Source organism: Plecotus auritus (assembly GCF_963455305.1).
Source record: "Plecotus auritus genome assembly, chromosome: 2".
In the NCBI taxonomy this organism is placed as follows: domain Eukaryota; kingdom Metazoa; phylum Chordata; class Mammalia; order Chiroptera; family Vespertilionidae; genus Plecotus; species Plecotus auritus.
Window position 1 is genome coordinate 29,554,225 of NC_137771.1, and position 26,663 is coordinate 29,580,887.

A 26,663-nucleotide genomic window follows, 5' to 3' on the forward strand; every position below is an offset into this window, starting at 1 on the left:
ACAGTCTGGTCATTGCCAACTCATGTATTTTTCTTCCCCACTTGTTCTGGGTCTCATTCATTTCAGTGTCCCCAGAAGTTCCAGGGTTTGACAACATGATAGGACTTGTCTGATCACTAGTGGAGCGGCCACAGGACTCAATGAGTGGATACTGCTGCATCCAGGGGCCAGAAGGCCACACCATGCCCAGTATCTACATTGCAAGAATGACAAGAATCCTCACTGGCCAATTTCCATATTGTCACAGCCTCCACGGCCACAGTGGCAGTGGGGAAGCAGAGAGGCAGGTAATGGGAAAGAGAGTGTGGCACCTGGAAGTGGGAGTCCCAGTACCTCTGACGTGGGGACGCACGCTATCCTAAGGGTGAGGAGAGGCAAGGGTATGTATATTCCCAATCCGGGAGTGCTCCCACGTGGGGGACTCTTTACAGGCAGCGGGGCTCCGTCTTCTGGGTCTGTAACCTCTCCTCTCAGAGACGGAGCACCATGCTGAGCGTCCACCTTGTGACAAACCCTCAGGACAGCCTCCCTATCTCCTTAGGAGCAGGAAGTCACCAGAACCTACTCCTAGGTATTGACTTACAGAGGCCAGACTCTGGTTCCAGAAAGAGCTGAGACAAAGGCCGGGTTTGTAAGAAATCTGATTATTCAAATTTATTACCATCAAGATTTATGCAATGATGCTGTAGTTTTCTTAACAAATAGAAAACAGACTGTGTACAACAGTGAACTCTACAGCACTAGCATCCACAAGGTAAAAATGAATGTCGCATCCAACATTACCAACCCTGGATTGTTGATCTTGACCGAGCCTAGCTAGATCTTGGGACGTCTGCTTCACGTCCCTCAGCTAAAACAGCTATGCACCCTTCCCCGCCCCCACTTCCCTATCTAGATAGTGCTGCCCAGAGGAAGAGGCCCTCTCCCTGCCCCTCAGCAAGCCAGGATTATAAGGATTGATTATAGTACCATTGAGAAAAGTCCAGTAGTCTTGCCACATTGGTTTCTGAGGGCATCGTGAAGGAGTGGAAAAGAGCAATTCTCATGGGCTTTGAAAATAGCTGCAAACCAGGGAGGAAAATCATCTGGCCCCTTCTGAGAACAGACATGTGCTGCCAGGCCTCCTGGCCTGGACCTGAAGGGCCAGCCGTGCGCCTGCTTGGCCCTGAGGTGTGCAGGGTGTGGCACACACCCTGACCTGTGCCAACTGCTTCGGCCACATGGCCAGACCCACAGCCTCCCACCACACCGCACCCACCCCGCAGTGCTGGGGACAAACGCCAGCCTCCGCGGGCCCTGAGGTCAGCCTGGCAGCTCGCAGGGAGCCCCAGGGGCACCGAGCCGCCTCCCCTCTCAGGGGTTTGAAGCAGAGGCCAGGAAAGGACTCTCTTTATTTCCTTGTGTTTTTTTTTTTTTTGTTTTTTTTTTGATTTTTTGGATTGTTGTTTTTGTTTTTTGTTGTTGCTTTTTTTAACCTTTGCAAACACGATGGTGATGAGGAACGCCTTGCCAGGCTCCCCCGACAAGTCTGGGGTTCTGGGCTGTGAACGTTACACACACACTGGAATAGATGACTGGGCTGAGTGTTTCCTATCTCTTCCTCGCCCACCACTGTCTGTGGGGCCTAAAATAAGGCTCTTAAGGAGAAACAAAACAAAAAAAACCAAAAAAAGTGTTCCCTGCATTTGGCTGAAACAAGATCTTGTCTGAAGGCCTGGAAGAGCAGCGGAGCGGTGAGGCCCCCGCGTAGGCTGGCGGCCCCGGCTCCACACGCACGAAGAAGGCATGATCGTCCTTCAGCAGTAAAAGTTACACAAGAAAGGATCCAAGTAACTCAAAACAGAAAGTAGACTACACCCCAACCCCCATGGCAGCCCATTCTGCAGTTAAGAATTTGCAAAAGGAAACATCAGAGAGAAGAGGCTAGAATCCCTCAGTCTGCTCCACTTAATGTATAAAAAGAGGCTTTGTCCCATCCCCACCCCATGAGAAGAAGCATGAGAAATGCGACAGCGGAGCAGAGAGTTCGGAGTGGGCTCCGGGCGGGCCTGGTGGACAGAGACGGCTGCCGCGCCTGCCTGCCGGCCCACCCAGTGGCTAGCGGGCTCTGGGCTCTCTGTTTGGTGTGGGAATGTTCCTGAAACGCTGTGATCCCAGGGGCTGTGCTCTGTCAGCAACGGCATCCGTGCAGGAGGGCTGGATGATGGTCGGTATGGCTCAGAGGAGCTGGTCCCCTCCGGAGCCCCTAGGCAGGGGCGGCGAAGGAGAGGGGGCGGTAGTTACGTTGCATAGTGGTCAAAGCTGCCGAGGTACTCCAAGGCTGCACGGTAGCACAGCTGGTACTGGTCCTGCCGGAACAGGGGCATGGTGAGCACGGGCAGTGCCCGTGGGTTCCCCAACATACTGCCAAGGGCACTCACACTGCAGCCGGTGGGCCATGGGCTTAGCCTCTGCTGGCCAAGAGCAGATGCTGGCCCCAGACCTCTGCCCCAGGCAGTATCCAGAGGGCTTGAAAGAATCCCTGAAGGCTCATCTCTTGCTCCCTTCCCCACTGCCCACATCCACCTACTGCCCCGAGTCTACCCTGTAGGGACTGCTATGTCCAACCAACCCTAGCCAGAGCCAGAGCCACTACTGGTGCTCAGTGCAGAGCTGCTGAATGAGGAGCTCGTCCTATGGTGGAGTTGTGCTCCCACAGCCATCCTGCCCTAGAGGCCCAGGCAGAACTTGCCATGGTCAGTGTCGGCGGTGTGCTCATGCACTGGCCCACGTACCTCCGTCTGCACCATGGCCGGGCGCTGTGTGCGCAGGGTCTTCACGGTCTGGAACATGTCCACCACACCCTCGTAGCGCATCCGCTCCAGGACGATGCTCAGAGTGATGAACACCCCGGTGCGGCCCACGCCAGCACTGCTTAGGGACAGCGTTGGGTCAGGGGCCCAATCTACCAGGCCCGTAGGCCACCCCGGCCCCTGCCCAGCCCTCCAGGGGCAGGTCCCACCTGCAGTGCACCGTGATGGGCCCGTCCTGCCCAAACTGCTCCTTGGTCTTGTGCACCTGCCCAATGAAGTCAATAAAGCCCTCCCCGGTCTTGGGCACACCCTGCTCTGGCCAGTCTGTGAACTGGAACTGTCGGATTGTCCTCGACTGCCCATCCTGGGAGGGGCAGGAAGGGAACAGGGTTAGTGCCTCAGGCTGCAGCCCCACCAGACCAGGAGGGTAGCATGATGACCAGGTAAGCACCCTGGGAGCCAGGGCACCAAGCAGGCAGTCCCCGCCCATGTGTTCAGGCAGTTACAGACATGCTCCCCTGTCCAAACTCACCCGGGCGTCCGTGACCTTGAACTCACGCAGGATATACTGTGGCATGTTGTACTCAGCCATCGGGTCAACAACAAAGTACTGGTAGCGAGCAGAGCGCTCTGCTGGCCAGTACTGGTGGCATTTCTCCTGTGGACAAAGGGCCCGTCACCATGATCAGGTGGGGAGGAAAAAGGAGGGGGCTCCCAGTATCAGAGGATTCTGAGGCAGGACCCCTAAGGTGGTGATAACTGGGGGGGGGGGGGGCTGGGGGGGGCGGAGGAGGGAGGGAGAGGAGATCAGAGGTTATGCTGATGGGAGGCTGGGAATGAGAGGAGAGAAGAGTGAGGAGGTGGCTGGTATGCTCCCAGGTATCAGAAGGTCCCTGGGGGTGGGCTCACCCTGCCCATCTCCCGAAGCCTGGTCAGCATGACGATGATGGTGGAGTTGTGCTCCCAGAGCATGCGCCAGAAGTCCTCGGTGCTCTCTGCCAGAGGCCCCTGTGTGGCTATGTAGGCCTTTTGCTGTCTGGGGTGGACATAAGACTGGATATGCTGGAGGTGCTGTGCTCCCCGAGTCTCCCCAAGACTGCATAGTCTCTTGGGGCCCCACTCAGATCACCCCTCCTCCGGGAAGCCCACTCTAACCTTCTGGGCTGGCCCTACTCTGTTGTACCCCCAGCCAGCCAGCCAGCCAGGCCTAGGCACCCATAGAGTGTGGTGGGCAGACACAAGTATGCTAACCTGTAGCCATCCAGGAAGCTGGCATTGATGTAGTCAGAGCCCTCCACACCCCGGATGGGCTGCAGGCACACTCGGGTCAACTCATAGGGCATGATGTTCACCAGGCGGTTCTTGAACTTGTTGCAGGGCAGGTTGGCGCTGATGAAGCGGGATGTGTGGGCCTTGGAGCTGGCCAGCAACTAGCGAGAGGGAGGGACTGGTCAGGCCTGGCTTCCGGGGGCGGAGGGGGGAGGGGGGATGGACTCATCCCCATGACCCAATCCAGGCCCAGCCCTTGGCCCACCTTGAACTCGAGCTCCATGGCGGTCACACTCTCCCCAGGAGGCACTTGGCCCAGCTTCTGGATGTGGGCGTAGAGGTTGCGGGCGGGCACCTCTGTGTGTCCGCACGTGGCGGCCTCCAGCAGCGCCTCGTGGATGAACACGTACTGGTCCTCTGTCTGCACCATGTAGTTGCGCTGGGATCGCATGCACGTCACGTGGCCGTAGATGTCAACCGTCTTCTCATGCTTCATGCGCTCCAGCATGGCGTCGATCACGATGAAGCAGCCCGTGCGGCCCACACCCGCGCTGCAGGACACGGGCTCGGCTTGGGGCACAGGTCCACCCACCTCCTACCCCGCCCCTTGGTGGCGCTGTCCCACTCACCTGCAGTGCACCACCATGGGCCCTGCGTCTAGCGGGTTGCAGGCCTTGACGCGCCGAAGGAAGGCCAGAATGGGGGTCGGGTACTCGGGAACTCCGTGGTCTGGCCAGGCCATGAACTGGAACTGACGCAGCTCCCGCTTCTCACTGGAGCCACTCTGGGGAGAAGGGTGGGGAGAGAATGTGTGATGAGGAGTGTGCCTGCACAGGCTCAGGGCAGAGTGACGCAGTGCTGGCCACCACAGTGCACTCCCACGTGTCTGAGCCGACTTCCGAGCCCCAACCTCCAACGCTGAGTTCCCGCTCGCCCGCCTGGCACACCACGCTCAGAGAAGCACTGGGACAGGCCCATACCTTGTGGAGTGCAAAGGTGCGCACAGTGTACGTGGCCAGCTCCACCGTGTCCAGCAGAGTCACCTGGATGAGGCCGTAGGTTTCAGTGCCACGGACCGGCCAGTACTGATCGCACTTCACCTGCAAAGGGACAAGCAAGGCGGGGTGCAAGGGTGTTTGGAAGCGCCCAAAAGCTCGGAGGGACAGGGGCCCTGGGGCAGAAGCAGGGTGGGAGGATATAAGGTTCCCCACCCAAGCTCTCAGATCCATTATGCCACCCCCTCACCCCAAATCTCTTGGGGCCCCACAGCAGGTTCTCACACTACGTCGCCAACCCTGCCCTTGCCGGGGGAATGGGGGCCGTAATTGAAATTTATTTATTCATGACCAGATCGCACCAGGCACATTTTCTGCCAAATTTACCCATAATGTTTATGTGCCATTTTCAAGCTCTGTAAATTTTACGTTCCAGTCAATGCTTTGCAGTGCAAAAGCAGATAACAGTGGCTCTTTCCACTAATTAACTTGGAGATGTGTTAATGCCCCAGGAACATCCAGCATCTGGGGAACACGTGAACATCCCGGAACATGCCAGCAACTGGGGAACATACACATGTTTTCAGAAAATGTAGCATCTGGTGCAATATATTAACATCCTAGGAACCCACTGGTGTCTGGGGACCACAGTAATACCTCAGGAAAACAACAGCACTTGGGAATTCCCCTGGGGAACTTCGTCCCACAGGGACACAAAAGGTGCTCGAGTCATCTGGTGGCTATTTCCCACCCCACCTCCTGGCAGAGCCCTGCCCAATCTTACCCGGGACTTCTCCTCCAGCCGCGTCATCATGACCACAGTGGCTGTGCGCTGTTCCCACACCATCCGCCAGAAATCGCCCATGGTCTCGGGCAGTGGGCCCTGTGTGGCAATGTAGGCATTCTGCTTGCGGTAGCCATCGATGTAGTTGGCGTTGATGTAGTCGCTGCCCGGGACGCCTGTGGATAGGAAGGGACATGGGAGGGCATTATCCTAGGGTCCCCGTCCCCACCCACCACAACTCAGTGCACCCCAGGACTCGTGGGCCTCTTCTGTAGAATGAACGATCACCCCAGCCAGCAAGGAGGAGAGCAGGGGATGGGAAGGGCTCGCCCCTGGCTCACCATCGATGGAGGTAAGGATGACACGAGAGTGGTCGTAGGCAATGACATTTGCGTAGCGGTTCTTGGGCTTGTTTACCTCCAGGTTTGAATTCTCCCATGTGAACTGCTGTCCAGGGTCAATGGACTGCAGAGAATGGAGGAGGCAGGTGGAGTGGGTAAGAGCTGAGGTCTCCCTACTGCCCCCAAGAGGGACTCAGCCTTCAGGTGGTGCCCACATCCCATTTCACTCCTAGGCCACAGCCAGCCCCTCTGTCCACGGTTCCAGTGAAGGGTGAACTCCAGCTGCCCAGCCATGAAGTTCAGGGGCTGCCACATCACTTGTCAGGGAGGTAAAGAACCAAAGCCTCTTCTGGCCATGGAACACAGCCCCTGCCTGGAGAGCGACTGGGGGTGAGGTGAGGGCAGGGGAAACTCCCTCAGGCCCTGCACCCAACTAATGTAACGAGCATAGAACGAGAGGAAGCCGAGGCAGCCAGCCCTGTAGTACCTGCCACTGCCCAAGGCTCTGGACATCCACCACAAGGCTCTGTCTGGCTCTCCTACCTCTCTGGCTGTTTCTTCTGCCTCCTCCCCTTTCACCTGCTTTTCTGTAGGCAGGACACAGGGCTCTTTCCGGGTTCCTTCCCAGGCCCTCTCTGACTGTACAACCTTTCCTGAGTGATTTCATTGGCTCGCAGGACCTTACACCCACGTGCTGGAGCTCCCATAACCCAGCTTGCAGTGTAGAGTCTCCCCTGGACCTCCAGTCTAAACAGCCAGCAGTCTCCTTCCTTACACAACGCAGATCTGATGACCAATTTCCTGCTTAATGACTTCCACGGCTCCTCCTTGCCTCACCTCAGACGATGATAATAATAACAGCTCAATCTTAGCGAGGACTTACTGCCTGCTTGGCACTGATCTAAGCACTTTGCATGTATTCCCTCATCTAATCCTTCCATGAAGCAGGTTCTATAATTACCCTCTTTTTACAGATGGATACAATCCGGTTTTCAGCACACGATGTTCTCCATGTTTTGGAGCCAGCCTGTGACTCTCCCCAGGGCAGCCTGTACCCCTTCCGTAAGTCCCCTCAGCACAATCCACCTCTCAGCCCCCCTTCCCTACACATGTCCGCCACATTTACAAGGCACATCGTTCTATTCCATGTTGATTATCTGTCTGCACTCACTTCCCCAGTGAATGAGCTCCCTGAGGCCATTTGTCTCCATATCCCAGCACCCAGCACAGGGATGGCACAGGGCAGGTGCTTGACAATGAGTGAATGACTGACCGACCATTAAAGGTAACAGAACTATGGGACCCTCGCAGAGGGAAAGCCCTGGGCAGGCCAGGGTAGCCAGAGAAAGCTTCCTGAAGGAAGAGGGTCTTGCAAGGAAAGCTCATGCTGGAGGAGGAAAGGGGGCAGAAGGTGGAAGGGGAGACACACAGCCTGGAGAGGGGGGCACAGAGCTTTGTTGGGAGGAAGGGCAGGTATGGGACATGGAACTTAACGTGTATGGGCTGAAGGCTATGGAAGGCCTTCCTGGCCAGCTGCAAAACTGAAGGCAGGGAGCCTAACTCGCTGGGTTTGTTACCCTCGAAGCAGGACCTTATGCAAAGCAGGCCCCAGGGTGCTCCACAGGCAGAGGCAGCAAGCTTGCCTTATGGCAGACATGTGCCTCAGTCTGTCTGCCAAGCTCAGCATCCTCTGCAGAGCCCGGACACACCCCTTGTAATCTGCCTGGCTCACAGCCTGTGGAAAGGGAATCGTGGTGCCCACGGTGAGGGTGGACGCAGCTGAGGATGGACATTTGACCAGAGCGGAGCAAACGCCCAGGCTGGGCTGAGCCTGCCCTTCTCTCACCGCTTCATCCCTCACTGGTAGAGGGTTAATTGCAGGCGAGATCTGTGCCAGCAGCAGAGGAACTGGGGCTGAGCCACAGGGACAGCTCCCTCTGTGCTCCTCAGAGGGGCGGGGCTCTATTATCACCTTCACTAGCAAAGCACCCCCAGCTGGGCAACTTGAAAGCCCTCAGACCCCAGGCCCAGGGAACAGTGCTCAGAAGTCTGAGCCTCCAGCAGGCAGGAGTCAAGGCCAGAGTGCAGGGCGCATGTGGAGGGCCCCGACAGGAGGGTTTGTGCAGCCTGAGCTGAGTTCCCTGACTCCCCATCTCTGTGATCTGTGCAGCTCTGATAACACGTGAGTACATGCTTGTGCAGGGCACAGGCTGTGCCTGTGAGTGTCAGGAAGGCGTGGGTGTGAATCCTGGCTCTACCACCCATCACCTGTTTGACCTTGGGCAAGCCACTTGCCCCCTCAGCCTCAGCTTCCTCCTCTGTAAGATGGCTTAATAACAATACACATTTCACAGGATTGTGGAAAGGACTAAATGCAATGATGCATGGAAAGTACTCAACCCAGTGCTGGCCCAGAGTAAGTTCTTGGTACATGGCAGCCATTATCATTGATCTGTGTGTGTGTGACCTTTAGCCTGCCTCTGTGAGCATCTGGGCATGTGTCTGAGTGTCCAGACCTGGAGTGCTGGAAGGGCCGCGGCCAGGCCCAGCACCCGAGTAGCTGAGTTCCTGACTTGCCACTGCTGGCGTGCTCTGGGGAAGCCTGAAGCCCCTGACCCAAAGCTGGGACCTGAGGCAGGAGAGAAGCTGGCGTGGGGCCAGGCACATGGCCGGGGTGGGGACGTCTCACCTCATACTCCTGGGAGAACTTGAGGCCATCGTTGGCTTTGAGGCGCTCAATGTTGTCCGCGAGGTCAGTGATGGGGATGGGCGGGTGGTCTCGCATACCTGGGGGCACACACAGGCTGAGTTAGCATGAGGCCTGAGCGAGGTGGCAGAGACAGCTCCAATGCATGTATGTGCACATGTGAACGTGTGACCATGGAGCACTCAGCACTGGTGGCATGGAGACAGCGGCACATGCGGCGACAGGATGGCAGAGCACACAGTGGCCGGAGGTGGGGAGAGGACAGAGAGGGAGTGTGTGCGCCGTGAGCATGTGGGAGCATGTCTGTGTGACGCGGCGCTGAGTGGGGGCACCAGGGCCCCACCTGGTGGGTTCTCAAGAGGGGTGAGAGGCTTCCTCCCTCCCAGGCGGGGGTGGTGGGCTTCTTCAGCCTGCATCCCCCCCGTGGGCAGCCCTCCTGCCCCTCACTGGCGTGGGTCACCATGGGAGACTCCGTGACATCATCGCCCCAGCATCAAGCATGTGGATGGAGTGATCACGAAGTACAGAGACATGGCACAGTGACATGGAAGAACACGGAGAGAGAAGCAGAGGTGAGGAGGAGATGTAGAGACAGGGAGACAGAAAAGTGTCAGATTGAGGCTGGAGGCCAGAGAGGCGGAGACTCAGAGATGGGGCCAGTGGGAGGGAACACAAAACTGAAGGAAACAGAGAGGGGAGAAGGAGGATGGAGAAGGGGAAAGATGAGACAGCGAGAAGGGGAAAAAAAAAGAGAGGAAAGGAGAGAAGAAATCAAGGGAGAAGGGGGGTGACTGGGTGAGAAAAGTAGAGGAAAGATACGGAAGCCAGAGTAGGCCCCAAACATGGGAACTTGGAAAACTAACTTGAGATATTCGGGCAACTGGGGGCACTGGAACCTGCAGAGAAAAAAAACACAGCAGGGCAAGAGAAGAAAGCTGGTTAACCTTCTCTGGTCACATCACGGTGGGACTCAGCGGAGGGGCGGTGACATGGTGAAGGGGCTCAGGGGGCTTGGGAGGGCAGGAGGAGGAGGAGGAGGAGGAAGAGGAGGACCAGGGGCAGCAAAGCCAGTCCCGCACGGGCCTCCTGCCTCCAGAGGAACAGACAGACTTCCCACCCAGAGCCCAGTGCTCTCAACTCCCAGGGGCCTGGGAAGCCTCTTTTTATGACTACATTCTTGGTCCAAATCAACCCTTGTCCCCTCTGGTAATAAAATTAGACCTTGGCTATTTTCAGAGGATTTGGCAAAAGCAAAGTGTGCTTTTATGCAGAGATGAGGCGCATATGGCAAGAAACAAAGGGTCAGTCTGCACGAGGACGTGCAGCTGCCGGGTCCCTCCTGCAGCTTTTCTGTGGGGCTGAAAACATTTATTTTCGGAAGAAACATTAAGTGATAAGAGAAAAAAAATTAACGTTTACTGAATGAAAAAAACCGTGAGCTGTGGAGAGTGCAGCCGTTCCCACTGCCCCCACTGCCCCTGGTTCACTCGGCGCTGTCGTCTCCAGCCAGCAGCCGCAGTTCCTTGACCTTCAGATTTTTGGTGACGCTCGCCATGCCCCTTCCCACTGTCTGACCCGGGCTACAGCCTCCCGTCCTTCTGGCCCCCGCCTCCTGCACTTGGCCTTTAACACCACTGCCAGCCTCTTCTTCATCCCTCCTTTCCTCTCAGATCCCGCCATTTCCCTCGGCCCCTGCAGTCACAGGAATTCAGGAGCTGTCCCCTGGGCCCTCCGGCTGCTCAGCAATCCTCCCAGGCACGCACACCCAGGCCACGGCTTCTCTCATGACCTTGCTCTAACCACTGCCTCTCATCCTGGAGAAAACAGGCCTTGGGCTGAGAATGCCAGCAGCATGTTCCCTACACCACCCTCACCCGCCCCCACCCTCCTGGCCTGGAGCTCAAAGGCATCCCCCACCCCCCTTTCCCAGGCTAAATCATACCCCTCCCCCAGGGCTTGGACCCTGCGTCACAAATGCTCACTCAAATGACCACTGTCCATAAACAATGCCATATTGGAAAGGATCGCACCTCTCTCTCCTCCCTTGCGCGCTCCTGCCCATCCCGTCCTTCACACTTAGCCTCTGAAAGAGGCTTCTCCACTTGCTCCTTCCCCGCTCACTGATGGAAATCACTGGACGCTTCTGCCCTCAGGATTCAGTCACCATGCTCTCCCCAAGGGGCCAACTGCCAAAGCCAATGGTCCCTCCTCTGGGTCTCCGGCCACTCTAAATCACCAAGTCCCCTCCCGCACAGCCCTCGCCACCCCGGCTTCAGGGATGCTGTCCTCCTGTTCTCTATCTCTAGTTGCTCCATCTTTTTTAAAAAAATATACATTTTATTGATTTTTTATAGAGAGGAAGGGAGAGGGATAGAGAGCTAGAAACATCAATGAGAGAGAAACATTGATCAGCTGCCTCCTGCACATTCCCCACTGGGGATGTGCCCGCAACCGAGGTACACGCCCTTGACCGGAATCGAACCCGGGACCCTTCAGTCCGCAGGCTGACGCTCTATCCATTGAGCCAAACCAGTCAGGGCTCTAGTTGCTCCATCTTAACCTCCTTGGCTACTCTTCACTCATCCTTCCTCGGCGTTTCATCACCTCCTTCCCTGGCTGCTCTTTCCCCCTCTTGCCCTCGCCTTCTCCTGGGAGCGCCCACCTACCCTACCGCCAGGCTTTTACCACTGCACGCTCCTTGGCATCTCCCGCATCCATGGTTTCAGCCTGGATGTCCGTGTGAAGGTCCAGACCCAGCCTCGGCTGCTGCCTGGAACCCGCACCTCACTGCTAGCCAGAAACCAGGAGCCATCTTTGCATGCCCCCCACCCCCCACTTCTCACTCCCACGTGCAATCAAGCCCAAGCCCAGCTGCCGGTCTTTTTCCTTCACGCTCCTCTGAGTACCCTTCCCTCCACCTCACAGCCACCTTTCCAAGCCCAGGCTCTCAGCACCAATCACTTCCCGGTGGCCTTCTAAACAGCCTCCCTCCCACCTTTGCCCCCTGCAGCCTGTGTTCTGCGTGTATGGCAGCCATGAGATTTCCAGGGCACAGTGCGACCCTGCCGATCCTCTGCTGAAACCTTTAATGCCTCCCTGGCCCCTGAAGATGAAGTCCAAACTCCTGAACCTGCTGCTCAGGTTCCTCTGACCGGACCTCCATGGAACCCTCCAGTTCGTCTCCGGGTTCTCCATAACCCCAGTTCCAATGTCGCAGAACACTCAACGCCTCTGCGCTGCTCCTGCGTGTGCTATGTCCACCAATGAGAGCTCCCTCCCACCCCGTTTGCTCCCTTAATGACCATATGGCGTGGCATCCCCTCTCTGGAGGTTCTTTGCCCTCCAGAGCCCCAGCATCCTGGAGCTGTGACTCCTCAGATACCGAAGTTGCAACAGCCTGCTAGGTCTGCCTGGGTCTCTCTCTCTCAGGACATGTGCCCTTGAACTCAGTCACCATGGTGTAAGGGAGCCCAGAGAATAAATATTTTTGGTTTTGTGGACATAACGTATCTACCACATCAACTTAACTCTGCTGTTGCAATGTGAAAGTTGTTCTATACAATGCCTAAGTAAATGGGCATGGCTGTGTTCCAATAAAACTTTACTGGCAAAAACAGGTGGTGGGCTGACTCTGGCCGTGGGCCATAGTTTGCTGACCCCTGCTTTAAAGTATTCTAGTTCCCAGACTTCAAGTCGTCCAACTGAGGGCCCAGACACTCTAGAATAGAGACAAGCTGTTCCCGCTGCGCTGCCGTCTGAATCTCTGACTCACAAAGACTGTGACAGACAATACATAATTATTGTTGTTTTAAGCCATTAAGTTTTGGGGTAATTTAATATGCAGTAATAATTAGCTCGAGTATACACAAACCCTGTGTGGATGTGTTAGTTCATGCTTCTGTTCAGCTGTCTGTGTTTCTTTCACAGGCATTCAACAAGAACCCACCGCGCCCACAAGACCAGAGGTGGCGGGTGAACAGACACAGCTCCTGGCTCCACAGAGCTCAGACTGACATGGAGGCGATTCCAGCCCAGCGTGAGAGGTGTCATGCTGGAAGACACAGAGAGGTTCTGGGGCCCAGGAGAGACCGCACCCGCCCCCCCCCCCCCGAGGCCTATGTGGGGGCTGGGTAGTCTGGGAGGTGTCACCCAGGGGAGAGGTGTATGCTGGGGCACGGGGAGGGAAAGACAGGCAGAGGAACACGGGAGCCACGTGAGGGTGGCTGGGAAAGGAAGGGCCGACACCAAACCCTGTGCAGGGCCCCTGTGCTCTCATGGAGAGCTGGGGCCAGCTCCAGGAAGAATCACATGTGGGCACACCATCCCACAAGTGTCTGATGGAGCGTTTTCTACCAACAACCCCGTCTTTTATGTGGAGGGGCTAGAGTGCAGGTGCTGGCCACCCCGTGGCTGGGATGTGGGCTCTGTGAGGGTCCCTAGCCCATATTCAGACAGACCAAAGACAAGGCAGGCCCGAAACAGCTGGGCCTCCCGTCAAGCTCCTAGGGCCCAGAGTGCCTGTCCAGCTGTTGGATATAGGGGCTCCTCAGTCACTGCAACAAAGCGGACGGTACAGGGAGAAGGGCAAAAAGGAGGAACAGGAAATGGGGCATATGGCCAGGGTCCCTCGGTGAAGCCCCCAGGGACCTGCAGGCCTGGGCTGGCCAGGCAGGTGGAGGAACTGCCTACCTGGGGTCTGGTAGTTGAGCCTGCGCATCTCCACGGGGTCGGAGGAGTGGGCCAGCAAAGAGTCCTTCAGCCCAATTGACTGCTCGTCCTTGGACGATGGGGAGTGGGTCCTTTTCCTGAAGAGGCAGAAGGACAGCTGGTGAGAACTCGAGGTCCAGGCAGAGGATAGAGATGGATGGTATGGCTGGCTGCCACGGAGCCCCCGCGTTCGTGGCTCTGTCCCCCGCCCGCCCCCTCCTGGAGTCTCTGAGCACAGGGGAGCCAGGGGCAGAGCAGCTTCGACATGGAGAACACAGGGTAGGGGTGGGGAGACAGCAGGAGTGGGGAGTGGATAGAGGGAGGTGCAGCGAGGGAGAAGGGGTTGCGGAGGCTGGTGGCTCCTTCCGATAGAGGGCAGGTCACTGTTGGGCAGTAGCTGCTGTCCCTAAGGCCGCCACAGCTGAGACAGCAGGAGCCACCAGGAATAAACATGCAAACGGCACATAAGATACACAAACATCACAGAGCGCTGGGCCCCAGCTGTCTGATTCTCGGTATCAGGGTAAATGCTCAGAGCAGCAGGGGCAGGACAGGGAGCGCATCACCCTAGCCGGCAGAGTCCTCCCTTGATGGCCTCAGTTCCCCTGCCTACAAGGACAGGGTCAGAGACAGACTACGGGGTCTAGCTGCTGACAAGCACCTCGTCTTCTGCTCAGGAGACAAGGGTATGTCTAGAGGGAAGGACCTGTGTGAGTTTGCACGAGTGTGTAGCGGTACACACTTCCCCAGTGCCTTGCAAGCAGTGCTCTTTGCATACATACAAGACTGTCTCCTGCAGCACTTAGATAACTCAGAACAGGGAGCCTGGTGGAGGGCTCCGTGAGCTCAGAGCCAGTCTGTGCACACAGGGGAAGCATTGGAAGTCTGTGCTGTGGCTGGGCCCTGGAGAAAGGGCGTTCCTTGTACAGGGTGCAAGTGGAGAGAGTGCCAGAGCCTGCCCCAGAGCCTGCTGAGCTGACAGGACAGCCACAGGCTAGGACGCTTCCAGTCAAAGCACCGCCCCTCCCTGCTGGGCCCGAAATATGCACGGGATAATCAGTGAAAGGGGAGGCGTGTGAAGACAGAAGGAATGACTCCTACCTTTCTTGTTTACTAGGTCCCGAAAGACAGGCAAGGACAGAAGAAAGGAACGGTCACTATTTCCACCAAGAACTCAGGCCCTCTCAGGACATGGGGGACACTGTGGGGCCTACCTATGGCACCCACATGGCACCACAGAGAGGGGAGGGGGCTGCCTCTCCTGACAGACACCAAGACCCAGACGGAGTGGGAAGCAGGATGCGTGGGTGTGGGGACGCTCCTCAGGTCTGCCCAGAGGTCTCCATGCCCTGGACCGGGACAGTCCGTCCTATTCACCTTGGGAGGAAGGAGCTAACTCTTCAGGGAAGAAGCAATGCGTGCAGGCAGAGATGGGGCACAGAACACAGGAACTCATACATGGAGATGTGTTCAGACACACAGACCAACATGCGCTCACTGACGTGTCTTGTGGGCTCAGCCTTGTGCTGGGTGCTGGATATGCAGGCCCAGCACCTGCCTTATCGCTGGGGCAGATGAGGGACAGTGTGGGGAAGAGGTGGGGCCTGGAGAGCCTTAAAGGATGAGATGGCAGCTGCTAGGTGGGCAGGGATGGGCAGCTGCAGAGTGGAGGGGGGCACAGTCTGAGCCGGCGGGGGAGCTGCATCAGTTGTGTGACAATGTCTGGGAGTGGTGGCAGGGGCCACACTAGCCAGGCGTTTGACTGTCAGGTCACTGAGGTGAGGGTTTATCTTGGGAACCACTAAAAAGATTTAAACTGAGGCGACAAATTTTAATCTTTGGTAATACCATTCAGGCTGCAAGGTTAAAGGATAGGAAGGGGGACCCCAAGAGCAGGTGGCTACAACTAGGTGAGGAGAGAACTGAGATGTGCTGTGTGCTAGGCCCCAGCTGCCTGCATGTGCGATCCGTGGGGAGCCCAGCGGGACAGGGAGGAGTAGAGCCATAGGTATTCAGGAGAGGGCTCACAGGAGACGGTAGAGGGAGAGGGAGTGAAAGGGTGAGGGTGACACCCAGGTTTGGTTGGTAATTAGGGCGATGGGAGGAGGGTTTCGAGGCAAGTTCGAGATGCACTGAGTTGGGGCAGCTGTGAATGTTGCAATCACAGCAAGCACTCAATCAGTGTCTGCCAAGTAAACATTTGTGGGCATGTGGGCCTCCAGCCGGGCCTGGACCTCCCTAGGCCTAAGCGGGAGAGCCAGGCTGGGGAGTCATTGAGGAATGGCGGCAGAGGAACTGCTGAAGGTAGGAGACCAAGAGAGGGCAGTATCTGAGACAGACATGCTCACGCCCACCGAACAGAGACTAATGGACAGACACGCCCACGGATGCACGTGAACCAGCCCTCTGTGAAGCCTCGGCTTCTTGTCACACCTAGGTAACAGACATATGTGCACACACTCTGCTTCTGCTCTTTCTGGCTTCCCACTGAGCCCCGGGCGGGTGCAGGCTGGTATGGCTGCCCTGTGCCCAAATGCATCATGCCTAGGGAGGGCCTGAGAGTCTGGGGACAGGTGGCCGCCCCTGGAGTCCTGAGCACAATACTCACCTCTTGAACAGGAGGATGGCGATGACAATGAGGATGATGAGGATGACTGCCAGGACAGGGCCTGTCACCCACAGCATCTCAGGCTCCTCCTGCTGCTGGGCTGGCGCCACCTGGACCACAATCTCATCGGAGTAGGGGCTGGCGGCATAGCGCTTCTGTGGCCCAGTGGAGGAACAGCATGGGTGGTGAGCTCAGTGTGAGATCTCCCACCCTCTGCCCACCAAACCTAGAGAGAGGGCTCTGGGGCTTGGCCTGGTCTCCCGGACCTAAGAGCCTGGTCAGCTGACAGGGTCCCTAGGGTAGATTAGGCCGGCTTTCTAGATCCTAGAGGCTGGTGTCTTACGATCTCCTATGTAGGTCTGGGGTTTCTGGGGCTGCCTCATGCCTGGGATCTCAGGGTGTTTGAGCCTGGCCTGGTCTTGGGTCAGGCCTGGGGTCTCGGGGTGCTGAGGGCCCAGGTGGCTCAGGCAGACCTGGTCCACGGGCTCCTTCAGGGAGGCGAGCACAAAGCACTGGTAGCTCAGGTCCGGGGACAAGGGCCGGTTGTAGAAACCCTGGTAGCTCTTCTTGTCCCCCAGGGTGAAGGTCTCAGGGAGCACATCCACCTGAGCGGCCACGTAAGGCTTTAGCCGCTCTGTCTGCCGCCGCCGCCGCCGCCGCCGCCGCTCCCCGCCGCCCTGTTCGATGGCCTCCAGGAGCTGACAGAGCAGAGCACAGTCACACCGGCCCCGGAGCACGTGTCCCTGGGCCGAGACCAGGGCTCACTGTCTGTGTAAGGGGCCCGAGCCTGCCCAGCCTGCTTTCCTCGCAGAAAAATGCTGGACACCAGATGCGGCAATGCCACTCCTTCCCGCCAACCCAGTAATAGCAATGCCACTCCTTCCCTCTAGGTAACCTGCCTCTCTGCCGGTTCCACACTGCTAGGACAGGACAAGGATCCCAAAGGTCCTGGGGGCTCCACTCTAGACGCTGGAGACCCTCTATAGCCTACAGAACTCAAGGTTCTCTAGACCCACAGAGATGTTTCTGCCTTTTCCTACTGCAGGGATCCTTGGCAAACTCCTCAGGGAATCCTCCACAAACCAGTTCTCTGAAACTCCTGGGAGCCATCTCAGAGTCCCTCTTCCCCGGAGGGGCCTGGCTGCCAACAAGAACCACCAGAGAGTGATTCCAATTTAGGGGAGCCACTGGGGCCATAGCTAACCACTGCCACGGGGCTGTTGTAAGTGCTGCCCTGACCCATCCCGCACCTCGTCCAGCTCCAGCTCCTCTGGTGTGCTCCACCTTGGTGTCAGCATGCTCCCACCCACACGGTCAATGGGCACCACCACGATGTAGAACCACCTGGGTGGGCAGAGCAGGAAACAGGACTGTCATTGGCCATGCCCATGTCACTAGCCCTGTCCTCCTCCCCAAGGCCTCGTCTGCACACCTGATGAGGGAGGGGTCCTGCACGTGGGGCATGGAGAGGGTGAAGCGGCCGTCCTCCATGTAGGCAGAGGCAGGCACTGGCTTGTGCGGCAGGAGGTCAGGGGCTGTGCGGATGGACACAAGGTGCTGCAGGCCCCCAGCGCTGCTGCCCCGGTTCATCAGCACGAACGAGTACTCTGTGTTTGGCTGCAGGTCTGCGATCAGCTTCCGCATCGAGTGTCCATCCACCTCCACACTCTGCCCGTTGTACAGAATCTGTAGGGAAAGGGTGAGGTGCCCTGTCACAGGCCTGCAGGATGGAGCTCGTGCGCGCACACCTAACCAGGAAGGATCCTGCACCACGAATGCATACATATGCCCACAACGGGACTGGAATTATGGCCGTGCAGTCCGCATGCAGGCTGGACTGGCTGTGGCCCTTACCCACCTTGAAGGGTACAGCCGACTTGTAGGAGTCAGGAACCTCCCAGCTGAGCAGCACAGACGTCTTCATTGCGGCCGCCACACGGAAGTTCTTGGCAAACACTGTGGAACACATAAGCAGGGAGTCAGTGCTGCTGTTGTAACTGGGGTGGAGTGAATGCGCCTGAAAGGTTCCCAGACAGGAAGAGACACTTATTGAGGTGCAGGGGTTAGGAATAGTTGCAGAGAACCAGGAACCCCACTCACAGCCGGCTTCAAATCACACAGTTCAGCTCCCAGTCCCAGCTCTTCCTCACAGTGAGCACCCAGCTGGCAGATGCCACGGCACCCATGGTCAGGATCTCCAAGGGTGCTTGGGTCAAAGCTGGAGCTCACAGGCACCAGGTCAGAGTGGCCACAGGTCAGTGGGCTTTGGTCATGAGAAGCATGTGGCCAAACACCAGAGACAGTGCAGCACGTTCATTAAGAGGTCAGTGGGTTGTGGCCCCAAGAGATTTAGTGTCGCATACCCAAGAATGGTGATACAGTCAAAAGAGATCAGTGGGTCAAGGTCACAAGAGATTGGAGAGTCACACAGCAGAGGTCAGTAGGTCAAGACAGCAGAGATCAGAGGTCATACACGGAGAATGCAGGGCCCATTTGCTAGAGGTTAGTGGTCATGGTCATGAGAGACTGGAGGGTCACAGATCAGTCGCCAGAAGTCAGTGGGTCAAAAGCAGCAGAGTTCCCCAGGTGCAGCTACATGCCCGCAGCACACACCTTGCTCCACGGGCATGGTCCGGGACTGGATGCTGGGGCTGAGTGGGCCGGCGCCTTTGCTGGTATGTGCACGGACTTTGATGTCGTAAGTGGTGTCGGGCTTGAGTCCGGAGAGAGTAAGTCGCGTGTCGGCAGTGGTGTTCTGCAGCTCCTGCTGGCTGTTGATGTCATGGTAAACCACGGTGTAGCTGGTGATGTGCCCGTTCTGTTCTGCCAGCACTGGGGGGTCCCAGGCCAGTTCCGTGGTGGAAGTAGTCAGCCCTATTACACGCAGGTTTTGTGGGAAGCCGCTGGGCACGTCCTCGGGGGTCATGATCTCCTTCTTGAACTCCTCACCTAGGCCTGCCCGGTTCTTGGCAGCAAGTCGAAAGATGTAGGTGGTCCCCTTGTGCAGGCCAGTGACTGTAAAGTGCTGGTCATCCTTGCCAAAATCTATGGTGTTGGGCCTTGTCTCGTCAGCCCGGTGGTACTGCAGCCGGTAGCCCAGCAGCTCACCAGGCAGCTCCTTGGGTGGGTTCCACTGGAGAAGGGCGGTGTTCATGGCTGTGGTGCTGACCATCATGGTGGGCCGGCCTGGGACTGAACAACCACGCACTGGGCTCTGGCACTGCCCTCCTCGCAGCCCCTCCCTCAGCTCTGTCCAGGACCCCTTACTCACCTGCCCCTGTCGTCATGACAATTTTGGGCTTGCTTCGGGCACCGTCTCCTTTGGTGGTGTAGGCAGCGACAGTAATGGAGTAGGTGGTCTCCGGGGTCAGGCCGCTGATGGTGGTTTCCTAAGGGAGGAGGAGGAGCCCATTCCCATCACAGGAGAGCAAGGAGAGGCCAGACCAGGCCAGCCACCTCCGGTTCTTAGCCAGTGGGGAGTCCCCAGGGCACAAAGGGTCAGAGATCCTGGAGGGTGCTGTGCAATGCTGGCCTCTGCTAGAGGTGGGATCAGGCAGGTGGGATGTGTGCCCAGGAGGACCCCGCCCGTCCCAGGATCCGCCTGGGGCAGACAGCTCTTTCTTCCTTTCAGACAAGAACAAAGGGCCACACTGTTCTTTCACTCCATTGTACCGTGAATGACACCTCGTGAGGTCTGTGCACACATGACACACAGGGCCTCGCACGCACACAGCACCTTGCATGGCTCCTGGCACACACACCCATGCACACCCACAGAGCAAGGGAGAGGGATGGGCCAAAGTACCACCCTGCAGGATCAAGTCAGGACCCCATTCTGACCCCCATCAAGGCACTGGCTCCACGAACACCTTATGCCCTGCAATGCCTCCTGAGACAGGGAGGAGAGACAAGGATAGGGAACCCCCACACTGGGGAATGCACTAACCCATCAGCCCAAGGATGCCTGAGAAGTCAGCCAAGGCAGTGTCCCTTGCCTTGGCAGGCCCTGCCCATATGCCCTTGTCCAGCCAAGGCATCATTTTCGGACATGTTGAGAAACCATGGGAGGCTAAGCCACGCCACACAGAGGGAAGAGTGGGAAGAAAGGAAGGATCAACGTGCACTGGGAACAGAACTGTCACCACCAGCCCTGGTGTCCCTCCAGCTCTGAGCCTCGGATGGGTCACTGCAGCCGCCACCAAATCCTTGCAGCCCCCTCCTGCCCCAGCTGGAGGGTCTCCCAGGGCTGGGACTCCAGAATGCACCGATGATGAACCTGGCTCCCCGGATCCCCCTCCCAGCCTGGGCCCAGAGCAGGTGACTTTTCATTCCAGGGATCAATGAGGCCTAACGATCAGGGTTGGATTTAACTCCATCCCCGTCTGGCCAGGCCCTCGTCAATCACAAACATTGGCCTGAAATTGCTGCTCAACAGGCGAGAAGTAAGGATTAGAGGGAACGCCAATGGCAGCTCAGCTCGGGGCTCCTGTAAGGATGCCTATTTTCTCCAGATGTGGCTGGTGCCCTGTGGATCTTGGCGGCTCAGGCTGGGAGGAAAGGCGCAAGAGAGGGAGTGACCCAAGAGCCCAGCCTGACCCAGGTTTCGCCCGCATTTGCCACCTGTTACTTACATAGTCCTCGGACTCCTCTGGCTGCCACTGACGCGGGAGAGGGAGAGAAAGGGAGACAGGATGTGAAAGACTTTGGCCTGGAGAGAGTCTGGCCCAGAGAGGGCAGGGGCCTCAGATGTGCACCCCAAAACAACTCTCCACCTGAATATCCCAGCCACTGCCTCATGAGCCCAACCGTGTGTCAGGGCTGAGGAGGGGAGGGCTCCAGGCTACTGAGGGACCAGAGAGCGCAACCTGAAGGTTCTTTGAGGGTCGGGCCACCCACACGGGGCAGGACAGCTCAGGCAGAGGGGAAGGAAGACACCATGGGATGAGCAGGGAGGGTGACTGCACAACCTGGTTTGCCCGGGACAGTCTTGGCCTACGCTTGTCACCATGGTAGGATTACTGACTCTCAAAGGTATCCTTTTACCTTCAAAAGTGTCCCGGTTGGGACAACAGATTATACAGTCATCCTAGGCAGGACTGTCCTGGGGACAGTGAGAGCTGCATCATGGCTGGGGGTGGGAGGCCAGACAGCAAGGGGACAGAGGTGTGAATGCCAAACTCAGAGCCCGAGCCCTGCCCCACAGGCACGGGGAAATACGCAGACCCCCGTTCCTTCCTGGGATGCCTAAGATCTCATCGAGGTAGGAAGGCATGTGCCAGGGCTGGCAGTGTTGCTATTTCTTGCTGTGTTCTTCTTTAGTTCATGATGCAGTAGGTGTACTAGCTGGACAGGTCTCCATTCTGCAATCCTATGGCATTGGAGTGCTGGGGATGGGCAGGTGGACAGCACAGCACAGCACAGGGAAACGGTCTGTGACATCTCCAAGATGGAGGTACCATGGGTCCCCCAGCCCAACCATCCTCACAGTGCTGGTCTGGCCTCTTGCACTGTGCCCAGTTCCTTCTGCTCTGGGAAGCTCTGCTGGAAAGGCCTTGCAAGGAGAGTGGGACAGGATATGGGGGGAGGCCACTGGCAGGCCCCTACCAGCCAGGGCTGGGCCCACCTCTGCTCTAGGCTCCTTGCCTGGTGGGAGGCATGCACTGTGCAGACAGGCCCGGGCAGGGAGGTTCTCACGGGGCACCTCTCCTGCGTTGGAGGCAGAGTGAGAGAGGAAGGGAAATACAAAGCAAGTGGAGCAAAATAAAGAGAAAGGAGAACAGGAAGGGATCAGAGGAAAGGAGCGAGAAGAGAATGAAACAGACAAAAACATAGTGAGAGGGAGAAACAGACACAAAGGAGAAGGAGACCAGGAGAAAGGGACAGAAGGACACAGGGAGGTATAGTCAGAGACCATGAGAGACTGAGCCAAACCTGAGACATACACAGAAGCAGACTGTCTGGCTACACCCTCTCGGGGGCACATACCCCATGGTTCTTTCAGAATGGATGGGGTCCCTGAGCCTAGCAGATGGTGCTGCTGGGTGAAGGACAGGCTGTGGTGTCCTTGACAGACCACTCAGGGGACAGCTGGGCCCTGTGGCCAGACTGGGGACCAGGCCCCATCTGCTCTCCTACCAGCTCAGAGCAGAATGACCCAGTCCCATGGGGGCTTCCCTGGAGCCTGAGCTCATGTTTAACCCCCCACCCCCACCCAGGTCACAGGATATTTGAGGCCAAGAGGGCAGCGTCCCTCCTCCTACAGCCCAGCTCCCTTTAAACCACCTGGGACCAGAAGGGGGCACCCGAAGTGGCTTCTCCAGAACCCCACTGGCTGCAGCTGTGCTGCTGGCCCCTAGGGCGGGAGGGGCTGGAGAGAGCCCATTCCCGGGATGTTTCTGGGTGGGTGTGTCCACTGAGGCTCCAGGAGGAGCCCTCAACCTGCCCCAGGAATGTGGCGGGTACACATGCCTGCCTCCTCCACCCCCTTGTTCTCTCTGCACTTGACAGGCTGAGGGGAAGAAGAGGGTATCTTCTGGGGAAAAAGGAATTTTGCTCAGAGGGCGGAGCCTAGCAGGAGGCATGAAGGCCCCTGTCTATGTGGGTGAGAGCGCCAGTAAGCAGAGCAGGGCAAGTGCTTGCACCTCTGCTCTGATCCCAGCCCAGGTAGGGTGGGAAGCTGGATGGGGAGGGTGCATGGTTCTGGAGGGAAGCAGGGCTCCTTTCCTGAGGCTGGCTCCCTGAAGGCCCTGATTCTAGATAGGGAGATGCGGAGAGCACAACATGCCAGATGTTAGGTCTTTTCAGCAGAATATTTTGGGAGGGAGCTTGCAATAGCAATTACAGCCCTTTCCCCAGGACTCCAGAGACTTGGTTTCTTATCCAAGCTCAGCCACCTACTTACTGGGAATTCTGGACCACTCACATCACCTCCCAGGACCCCAGGTTCTTCATCTGAACAGCAATCCAGTGCTGAGGATACCCCAGAGACCTCACCCCAAGCTCAGGGGCAGAATCATCACTCCCTCAGGACAGAATACAGAGGGAGATGTGAGGCTTGCTGGCAGGCCCAGCTCTTGAGAGTAAGCATAAGGGACTGAGCCATCCTCCTGGGGGCCTGGCACAGAGCAACATCCCAGCTTGGCCATTCATAGAACTCGGCAATGGCCAAGGGCCAAGCTGGGGGAGAAGACTGCCCAGGAGAGCTTTCCCGGCCCTTGTGGGAGCAGTAGCTGGCCAGCTCAGCACTGTCTAGGAGGAAGGTACATCTCAAAAGCCTAGCCCAGTGGTCGGCAAACTCATTAGTCAACAGAGCCAAATATCAACAGTACAACGATTGAAATTTCTTTTGAGAGCCCAATTTTTTAAACTTAAACTATATAGCCCTAACCGGTTAGGCTCAGTGGATAGAGCGTCGGCCTGTGGACTGAAGGGTCCCAGGTTCGATTCTGGTCAAGGGCATGTACTTTGGTTGCGGGCACATCCCCAGTAAGAGGTGTGCAGGAGGCAGCTGATCAATGTTTCTCTCTCATCGATGTTTCTAACACTCTATCCCTCTCTCTTCCTATCTGCAAAAAATCAATAAAATATATTAAAAAATAAATAAATAAACTTAAACTATATAGGTAGGTACATTGTTATTAACTTAATTAGGGTACTCCTTCAATCGCACTGTATGTGCGCGCCCGCACGTGGTATTTTGTGGAAGAGCCACACTCAAGGGGCCAAAGAGCCGCATGTGGCTCGCGAGCCGCGGTTTGACGACCACTGGCCTAGCCTAATGTGACAGTGAAGGTTCACAGGAGAACCTGGAGGGGCTGAAGCCCAGGAAGCAGTGACAGCGGAGGCGTGGGTCTGTGGAGACAGAGCTATTTAGTGCTAGTGCTGGTGGCTGAGCCACAGAGGTAACTGCCAGGCCAGGACTGTCACCAGGGCAGAGGGGGCTGGCAGGGCCTATTTCTGGAACCTAGCCCTAACCTCCTGGTCTCAGTGCCACCATCCCTCTGAGAGCAGGCAGGGGAAGGAGCAAACCTGGGCTCCTGAGAGGAAGCCAGCATGTTGGTCTCGCCCACCCTCCCACCCCACCATCTCCCAGGGGCGTACCTGGGCCTCAGCCAGCATGACATCCTGGATGATGGGTGGGCCACGGGGCTCACCATTCTCTAGCCGCACATAGGTGACCTGGTAGCCTCGGATCTGGCCATGCTGCTTGCTGGGGACGGGCAGCTTCCAGGAGACGTGCACGGCGGTGGAGTTGAGTGGCTCCACCTCCACTTTCCGTGGTGGCCCACTGGGCACTGGGGATCAGGGAGACAAGGAAGTCAGGCCTGGTGGTATGGGTCCTGGCTCAGGCGGGCACAGCACACTCCAGGGCCTTGCCTTTGCACCCCACTGACCCAGGAGAGGCCCTGATATAGCTTCCTCAGACTTCCTGTCCCTGGAGAGGAACACGGAGGGCTCTGGCAGCGGGGAGAACCCAGGACCCTGTGGCCCCTCTGGCTTAGGGCTACCTCACTTGGGGAGAGGAGAGGTCTTTGATGACCCCAAAGTCAGCACAGCCTGTTGTATCTCCTCCTGGGGCCCCCGATCATGCCAATGTCCAGGCCAGGTGGAGTCTCCCTGACTGTGTTTTGAGTGTCTCCGGCACCAATCTTCCTGGTCCTCATCTCTCAAATCTCAGAGGAGGGGGGCTACTTCCTCCATCTTAGCCTTTTAAGGCTCTGGCTGCCTTGGACCTAGCCCCGAAGGCTGGGATTTGGGCATAGGCTATCCCATAAGCTACATCTCCCCAGTTTTGGACATTAAACCTACACCGGAAAGAGGAGTCCTGGGCCTGTGAGAGACAAAGGCCCCGGCTGCAGGCTTCCCTCCCCGCCCTTCCCCCTGGTGTCGCTGCCTACCGTCCTCGTTGGTGCGCACCAGCACCGGGCTGCTCTCGGGGCCGGGGCCCACGTCCGTGTGCGCCCGCACCCACACCCGGTACTCCGTCCACTTCTCCAGGCCCACCAGGTCCCAGCTGGAGTGTTCGCGGCTGATGCCGTTCACCACCTGCCGCCTGCGGTCCTCGCCGTCCACCGCCTCGTAGGCCACCGAGTACTGGGTGATAACGCCGTTGCGGCTGTCGGCCGGCGGTGGGACCCAACTTACCCGGACTGTGGTGGAGCCCGTGCTCACACAGGTCACCTTCTGGGGAGGGGCGGAGGGGGCTGGGGAAGACAAATGGGGGGAAGCAGGCAGATGGAGGGGGGTCACAGGCACAGTGACAAGTCACAGAGGAGGGGAACTCACCCAGGCAGGTCATTCCTTGAGGGGCAATGGCTATCCTAGGGCCCCCCAGGCAGACTACAGCCACTGCTGCCAGAAAGCCTGGCTACCCCTGGACCATAGGCATATGCACGCCAGCTGAGTCTCTCTCTCACACACACACACAAACGGTATCTCCCACACATACATATGGTGTCTCTCACGCATATGGGGCTCTAACACAGTGCCTCACACACATATGGTGTCTCGCCCAAAACACACACAGCATCAGGCACACACAAGCATGGGGCCATGCCACCCCCACCCTGAGCACACAACTGCACACAGCTCTTCTCTTCGAGGACAAGAGGCTCCAATGGCCCTTCTGGAGCCAGGATGCCCCTGGCCTGTGCCTGCCTGGACAGGTGTCTGTGCCAGAGCCACAGGTGACACAAAGACTGGAGGCCAGATGCAAAGGAGGACAATGGCCCCGGGGTAGTTTGGAGAAAAAGTACCTGAGAAAGGTGCTCTCTCAATGGGCTCCTTGGGGGTTAGGAGGCACGTCGGTGCCTTCCTTGCTCCCAGTGACACTTCCAGACCCTATTCCCACTCGGGACTGCTGCCACCGCATGGGTTTCCTTGCATCTCAAGTACTGCCACCACCCCTGTCCACATGACTTCACAGCCTCCGCATCTCCAAGGCTTTCTCCTCCCCAGCACTGCTGTGCTCATGCCCTGGATTATGCCACGACCGGGAACAGCCCCACCTCCCAAACCGTGGCTCCAACGCTCCCTTGCAGACCTCACCTCTTTTCCCAGCCCAGCTGCTCAAGGCCCCCAGCACTGTGCCTGCTCTTTACCCGCTGGAGACCTCTGTCCATCAACTGCCATCCTTACCGTCCTTAGCATTCAGCATGACACTGAAGTCCTCCATCTTACCAACACCCCAACTCCCTCGCCCTCTTCCTGTCCCATGCTCCTGTCTGGCCTGCACCAAGCTTTGAATGAACCTAACTCTCCACCTTCTCTACGGCGGCACTGGGGCGGGAGAGAGAGCCACCTGGCCAGTCAGGGTGGCAGCCTCTGATCCCATCCCCATGGCCTCGCCTGGGCACTCCACGCTGCCTGACCGTCTATTTCCTGTCGACCTCACTCTGCCATGTGACAGAGTACTTTCAACCTCCTCCATGCCCCTCAAACCTCTGGCTCACATGACCCCC

At 57.6% G+C, this 26,663-nt stretch overlaps 1 protein-coding gene across 11 annotated transcripts in view; it reads right to left on the bottom strand.

The window, feature by feature from the left end:
- Positions 1-628: 628 nt before the first annotated feature.
- Positions 629-26,663, bottom strand: part of PTPRF (protein tyrosine phosphatase receptor type F) — an 82,994-nt gene continuing 56,959 nt past the window's right edge. For 2 of the 11 annotated variants that reach the window (XM_080654525.1, XM_080654522.1), the window contains 24 exons: positions 25,101-25,406; positions 24,304-24,497; positions 20,835-20,861; positions 19,475-19,592; positions 18,817-19,395; positions 18,062-18,159; positions 17,636-17,889; positions 17,454-17,547; positions 16,677-16,901; positions 16,204-16,358; positions 13,578-13,693; positions 9,752-9,784; positions 8,871-8,968; positions 6,182-6,305; positions 5,841-6,016; positions 5,042-5,161; positions 4,691-4,845; positions 4,327-4,612; positions 4,044-4,222; positions 3,702-3,828; positions 3,325-3,450; positions 3,002-3,156; positions 2,775-2,910; positions 629-2,348 (listed from right to left, as the gene is read on the bottom strand). In XM_080654525.1, the coding sequence (XP_080510651.1) occupies positions 2,280-2,348; positions 2,775-2,910; positions 3,002-3,156; positions 3,325-3,450; positions 3,702-3,828; positions 4,044-4,222; positions 4,327-4,612; positions 4,691-4,845; positions 5,042-5,161; positions 5,841-6,016; positions 6,182-6,305; positions 8,871-8,968; positions 9,752-9,784; positions 13,578-13,693; positions 16,204-16,358; positions 16,677-16,901; positions 17,454-17,547; positions 17,636-17,889; positions 18,062-18,159; positions 18,817-19,395; positions 19,475-19,592; positions 20,835-20,861; positions 24,304-24,497; positions 25,101-25,406 (3,950 nt within the window). In that variant the 3' untranslated portion in view covers positions 629-2,279. The remainder of the gene's footprint in view (positions 2,349-2,774; positions 2,911-3,001; positions 3,157-3,324; positions 3,451-3,701; positions 3,829-4,043; positions 4,223-4,326; positions 4,613-4,690; positions 4,846-5,041; positions 5,162-5,840; positions 6,017-6,181; positions 6,306-8,870; positions 8,969-9,751; positions 9,785-13,577; positions 13,694-16,203; positions 16,359-16,676; positions 16,902-17,453; positions 17,548-17,635; positions 17,890-18,061; positions 18,160-18,816; positions 19,396-19,474; positions 19,593-20,834; positions 20,862-24,303; positions 24,498-25,100; positions 25,407-26,663) is intronic. The other 9 variants (XM_080654528.1, XM_080654527.1, XM_080654523.1 and 6 more) reach the window with 7 other exon arrangements.